A 6311-nucleotide genomic window follows, 5' to 3' on the forward strand; every position below is an offset into this window, starting at 1 on the left:
ATTCAAGGGTAGATGCAAGATTTTAAGGATGTTGTTTAAACCAGGAAAAAATCACACAAGTGCCTGTTCCTGAAAAAGCAACTATTCAATGTCAGAATCACTGTTAGGGACTCCCCAGAACCAACTAAGCCGCATCCCTTTATCTGAAAGTCATGGCACCATAGATACATGAAGTTTAAGTTGCAAAGTCTGTGGTGTTAGTGACAGGAGAATGTTATAAAAGTTAAAGTTAGCCATATTTTGAGTACATTGCCAATACCTGTGCAAAAATCAACTGGGATGCGAAGTCCATATGTTCATCCAACTTCTCAACAGTGGAAAGCTTTTGTCGTTTCTGTTCTATTAAGATTTCCATTGCTCCTTTCAGATCCTTGCTGAAAACAGAAAAAATCCAACATATTGATAAATATCTGCAGACTTTTAGTATACACTAGCATAGTATTAGAAACATAGAGATGATACCAATAAAACCATCTAAGAATGGCAGAAGTGAAGTATTCCTAAGAGTGGTTACAATTTCTCTGCAAAAGCAATACTACTAAGGGAAGGTGTATTTTCTTATTAAATAATTGCTTGTTGCTTTGGACTGAAACCATATTCTCTTTTTATAGGATAGACTGAAAAGAATGAAAATATGTCTGTATATCGTATTAGTGAATAGAGTTTTTAAAGATTTATTAACATTTCTAATGAATTTGTTTATTTCCTTCTATTTTATACTGTATTTTATCAGTGAATAAAATGAACTTAGAGAACATGAGGGACAATTGTTAGAAAACTGTAGGTAAATGTTAGGAAAATTGTACTATCTTGAAGGTAGAGTGATCTAAATTTTTCATATTTAAATAGTAATACTGTGTCAACAGTTTGTATTTCAGTGGTGGGGAAAAAAACGAGTCTAACAGTTTATATAATTTTGTTTGGGATTTTTCAATTAGCTATAGATCTGAAGGCAATTCTTTTTAAAAAGTATTTTGAAAAGTTTTTGAATGGAATTCTCAGGCTTTCCATTTGTATTTGTTATTGTTGGGATAGAAAAATTGACTGAGTTTGTAGGGGTAAATGCATTTAAAACTTTAAATGCATTTAAAACTTCTAACCTGGTAAAGTTCTCATTATTTATAAAATTTTTTATGTATTTGAAATAGCAAATGGTCCTTTTTGCCAACTTCATCAGAAGAATGTCAGAAGTCATCATATCCTGTGGTTGTTCTTTGCATTGCTTTAAGTCCAGAAATCTTTATCTTTTTTTTTGTTTTCCCCCCAGTAGAAATTTATTAAGTCCTTTTTGATGGGATTGCTTTTGAAACATTAATATTTGTCTGTAGGGGCTTTCCAGTAATAACTGGGCCACCACAGTTATCTATTACTAGAATGACAGGATAAAGCACTAAGTGTCATAATAAAACTAGCCAGCAGATGTTATAGAAGGTAAATCTTGTCTCATTCATAAGAGTTGTCAATTACTTTAGATGAACCTCCATCTTTTCCTTAAAGCTTTTTTTTATATAGCCCTATCAAAACGATTTATTACACGTGCTTCATAAGTGGTAGTTTCTCTCACTAGATGGAATCCAAATCCAAAAATGCACAAAACTGATTGCCAGTTGTTTTTGTAGCCAGTCCTCTTTTGGCAGAAGACAGCAAATAGGATTCTAAAAAAGAGAGGCATTTTGTATTTTTGCAAAGAGGAACATGGCAAAACATATTTGTTCCTTATTTGGGAAAAAGAAACTTCGAAATGGATTATCATGCTGAGCACCAAGTTTTAACTCAAAAATGAGCTGTTGACTCAAAGTTTATTTCTTCTGGGATGGTGCCATGAATATAGATGGCTTTTCTTGTTTTGATGAACTGTAACCTACTATTTGACTGTCCTCGACTATGCAGCAAATGTCACTTCACCCCATATGATGAGGCTTTTCCTTGTCTTTGAACTGAACCAGTGATTTCCATTTAGTTTCACATCTGAGCTGGCATTAACTAATATTTTGGTCAGTAAATTAGGACTGAATAGACAAGGGCTTTAAATCATCCCCTGAGATCAGCCACTTGTAACATCAGTGGCAAATCTTCTCGTGCTATCTTGGGTCTGCAGATACAGGACTTCAGCTATCCACCTTTGAAAGTTTCACAGTTTATTTTCTAAAAGGCAAAGAAAATTATCAAGGAAGATCTCCTCCTTAGAAAGAATCTCACGCAAATGATGTATAAAACTGTTGATACTTACACTGCCTCTTCATATTTCTTGCACAGCCAAGAAATCTTAAAAAAGATGTCGGGCTTTAATAAAAGTGCTTGCCAAGCATCAAAGTAGTTCTGAATCTTAAGTACAATGGCACTTTCTGAAAATAAATGTTAACAAAAAGCAATATAGAATATAAACCTCAATAGTCAAATAACAAATGCTTCAGAAAAGTTAGTAATAAGGCCCTGTTCACTACTCCAACTAAGATAACTGGAATTTGATAAACAATTGGTTTTAATGTGTGGTAGATAGCATAGGAAACATTTGTAGCACACTGCAGAAAAGGTATAAAGTTGTAAAAACTCTTGGTAGCTAGCTAAAAGGAGATGGTGGCGTGTCAACTACAGCCAAACAGTCTCCCACAGGAGAGCAGAGGTAGAACTCTTGCAGCATATTTAAGTGTGTTAATTTATACATCATGATAATGTTATTTCTGTCATACAGTTTTGAGGATGAAGAAACCACAGAAGACAAACTGTGAGGTGAACTTTTCAAGGCAATCTTTTAGTTTTGGTGGAAAGATTTCTGAATCTTACATGCATATAATATTGGGATTGTACCAACTCAGTGCATAAAAATCTCTTTAAATGGTACTATTTACTAAGGTGAGTGTGAGAAGCTAAATGTATATTTTTGGTTGTATAAAATTCTCTTTCATAACTAAAATCACTCATAAATCAATTTCAGTAAATTACATAGTGAAGTAAGAGTCTGTTCTTGCTCTGTTTTCTGAAACAAAGCTGCTGAGTGATGTCAATGAGTTTTCCTTGGACATGCACTTTAGATCCATTATAGGGTATAAAAATAAAGCTGTTAGTACCATCCAAAGGGATCCCAAGAAAAAGCTTATTAGATGTGTCAAGCATGATCCGTCTCATGAGATTCAACACATTGATGTTTCCTGCTTCAGTGGTTACTTCCTCTAGTTTGTCCAGGTGATCAATTGTTGATTCAACACAAATTGCTATCATACGCACGAGCCCAGGACCAGACAGAGCTGAAATATATGTGCAAAATGGTCAAAAGATCGGTTAACTTTCGTACCTTATTTATAACGTCAGTTGGTGCTAATGGTGTCAATAAAATATAAAACATTATTATGTGAATGACTGATATAAAATCATTCTGAAACTTCCTGATTTATCTTTTGAAAGAAAAATGTAAGCATTTTGAGTTAAAATGGCAATGAACTCAAAGGCCAAACTTTCCTTGTATGCAGCCACTTTGTGGCTCAAACACAAATTTTATGCTAGGTTCATACCATGTTAAGGAGAGATACTTGATTTGTGCTACCTTTCTGTGTGGGAGGGTATCCATATCCTCATCTCCATTACAGGCACCATTGATGTCCTGTCTCATTTGCTTGCAGTGACACTGAGCAGGGAAGATAGTTTGAGGATTCATGGGGAGGATGACGGGAATTTCTGAAAACATAACTCCTGGGTGCTCTTAAACAGCATGGGCGCTATGCAGGAAGCTGCTGGCAACCTGTAATGTCACTGTAGATGTACTGAAGCCTAGCCTGGCAGCATGCTGTGTGTCAGCCTACCTTAGTCTGTGAACAGTGGACATAGTGTCACGATGGATTTATTGCATTTTAAGAATTCAAAAGCAACCAAAAGCTGTGGTCAATTCTGTTGCTATGTAATTGAGTGGGATTTTTTATAGGCTCCAGCTGGAATGGATTCAGATAATTTTTTAATGACTTTGGAAATCTTGCCTTAAGTACTCTATTTAAATTACTTTTCCATACAAGAATTGCTGTAATTGCCTCAAGGACATTATTGTATCAAATATACATTGAGAGGGATTGTATGTTTGTAACTGAGATGAGAGGAGGTCTGTTTTGTAATTAGTGAGAACTGGTAGTTCTAGGAATAAGTAGAAAAATAAAGAAAAACTTTCCTGCTATCTTCAACCAGTACAAAGGGTTTTTGTAAAAAAATTTTAAAAATTAATTTTAAATTTTATATTTTTTAATTTTTTTTTAAACCAAAGGTCTAAGTTTCATATAGGAACACAGATGTATCAACAAAATAGTACGGAAAATTTAAACCAGCAGATAATTAATTTCTTTTATGTGCTGCTTTACTTTAATTTTCAGGTTCTGGAATCACTGTCAGAAACTACTGCAGTCTCAGCTGGTGAGAATATTTTCTGAACTGTGGAGGTTGCAGAACAAGAAGTGTGGCAGTTTTGTTAGGAAGGCTGTAAGATCATTGGAAGTAGCTAATTCTAACAATATGCAAATGCTGAAAATTTTCAATTTGTGGAAAAAGGTGAATTAAAAAATTGCAGACTCATAGTAATACTGGAGTTTATGTAATTTCCTATTTGATTTCAACCTAGTGATATTAATTACTTCAATCTTCTTCTCCGTTATTACATTGATTCCTAGCATATTAAAGGGATTAATAAGTAGTTCTGCTGTGCGGACCTTCTAAATTAAGTTCGAAACTAAAGCTTCCCCCACCCCTTGTTAGAACAAGAGAGAAAAGTCTTTGAATTCATTGGAGGCTGGGATAGGAACAGCCAACTGCATTTATGGAAGTGCCAGTTGAGCTAATTTAAATGCTGGACTTGAAATGTAGAAGCATTTAAAAACATGGCTTATGGGCTTTATATAATTTTGTTTTAATTGGATGAAATTAAGACTCTTCAAAACTACTTCAGAACCATTTCAAATAACATACTAAGCAGGATAAGCATGAAAGAACATGTGCAATGAAATATTTCTATAGCATATAGAAAGAGAACTGATTTCCGTAATTTAAGTATGCAAAGGACAAATGGCATTTCAGAAAAGACAGACTCTGTACTACAGCGATAGGATGTATTTAATGTATTCTGATTTACCTTTGGTGAAAAAGGGTCGAATTTCTTTCCAGTGTGTTGGGTTGTTATTAAATATGATCCCATTTTCATACATGCCAATGCACTGTAATCCAAGCTTGCTCCCAAATCGAGAAACATAATGCCAATGTTTCATTACATGGAACACGCTTGAGGATCTGGGAAAAAAAAAAAAGGGGGGACAAAAAAGCCCAAAACAAAAATATTGTTTCATAGATTGTACACAAAATTTTTATTCTGATGTTTTATAGTTGCTCTGAAGTGCTGGCTTGCATTCTCAACTTAGCAGGAAGTACAATCTTGACATTAAATACTGTTCTTTTTCCCTAATAAAAAACTTGATGATAAATGCCTTCAGAATGAGAGCAATAATGTATTCAGATTTAAAAATATTTTTCAGTTAATGCAAATGGTTACCAAAATATTTTAATCTGAATAGTGTGTATAAAAAGATTTTAATCTGAATAGTGTGTATACACATAGATATAGAAGATACCCTTGGGCAATGACCAATGTCAGATATCTCAGAAGATGAGGTGTAAAATATTTGACAGTGGATAATTTCATCATGATGTGTATTAAATTACTGCTATACTTTTGTAGCTATTTGGTCATTCCCAGACACCTACAGAAAGCATAAATACACATGTATTATTTAAATATGCAGCATCATAATATGGTGATGTGTGGGATAAGTATTCATAAACAGAAATGTTAGGGAAATCCCTGATATGTATAATTCTTTTTACAGTTGACAAGGTTTATTTACACGTGCTCGCAAACAGGTTGTGACCAGCATTATTGCTTTAAGATATAATTACCTTTAGAGGGAGCTAGCATTTTAGAAATGCAGACGTGATGAAAACCTGATCAAATGAAATCCAACAAAAAGAAAATCAGGACAGAGATTGAAATGAAACCATGTAGTACTTTCTTTACCATGTGGCATACTCTGTGGACCAAATCCCAGACTTGTTACATGGGTTAGTTTATTTTTTTCAGTCAGGCAAAGTAAATGGGACTTTTGATGTTGATTTTGGCAGTGCTTGTTCTTTGCCATAGCTTTGCATGACCAGAGGTAAAGTTAACAGTGAGATGCTATATGGTACAAATAGACAAACATGGATTAAGAATTTGAGTAAAAACAGGGGACGAGTGTGTCTGCAGGTCCTGCCTTCTGAAGAACTCAGCATATTCTCTCTTCCCTACA

The 6311-nt window shown here is 34.3% G+C and overlaps 1 protein-coding gene across 1 annotated transcript in view; it reads right to left on the reverse strand.

Annotated features, from left to right (window-relative positions):
• LOC104619051 (aromatase) overlaps positions 1-6311 on the reverse strand; it is a 15283-nt gene that overhangs the window by 5473 nt on the left and 3499 nt on the right. The window contains exons 3-6 of the mRNA XM_010284818.1: positions 5105-5259; positions 3069-3245; positions 2231-2345; positions 260-374 (exon numbers count right to left, since the gene is read on the reverse strand). Coding sequence (XP_010283120.1) covers positions 260-374; positions 2231-2345; positions 3069-3245; positions 5105-5259 — 562 coding nt within the window. The remainder of the gene's footprint in view (positions 1-259; positions 375-2230; positions 2346-3068; positions 3246-5104; positions 5260-6311) is intronic.

Source organism: Phaethon lepturus, unplaced genomic scaffold (assembly GCF_000687285.1).
Source record: "Phaethon lepturus isolate BGI_N335 unplaced genomic scaffold, ASM68728v1 scaffold2494, whole genome shotgun sequence".
Lineage (NCBI taxonomy): Eukaryota > Metazoa > Chordata > Aves > Phaethontiformes > Phaethontidae > Phaethon > Phaethon lepturus.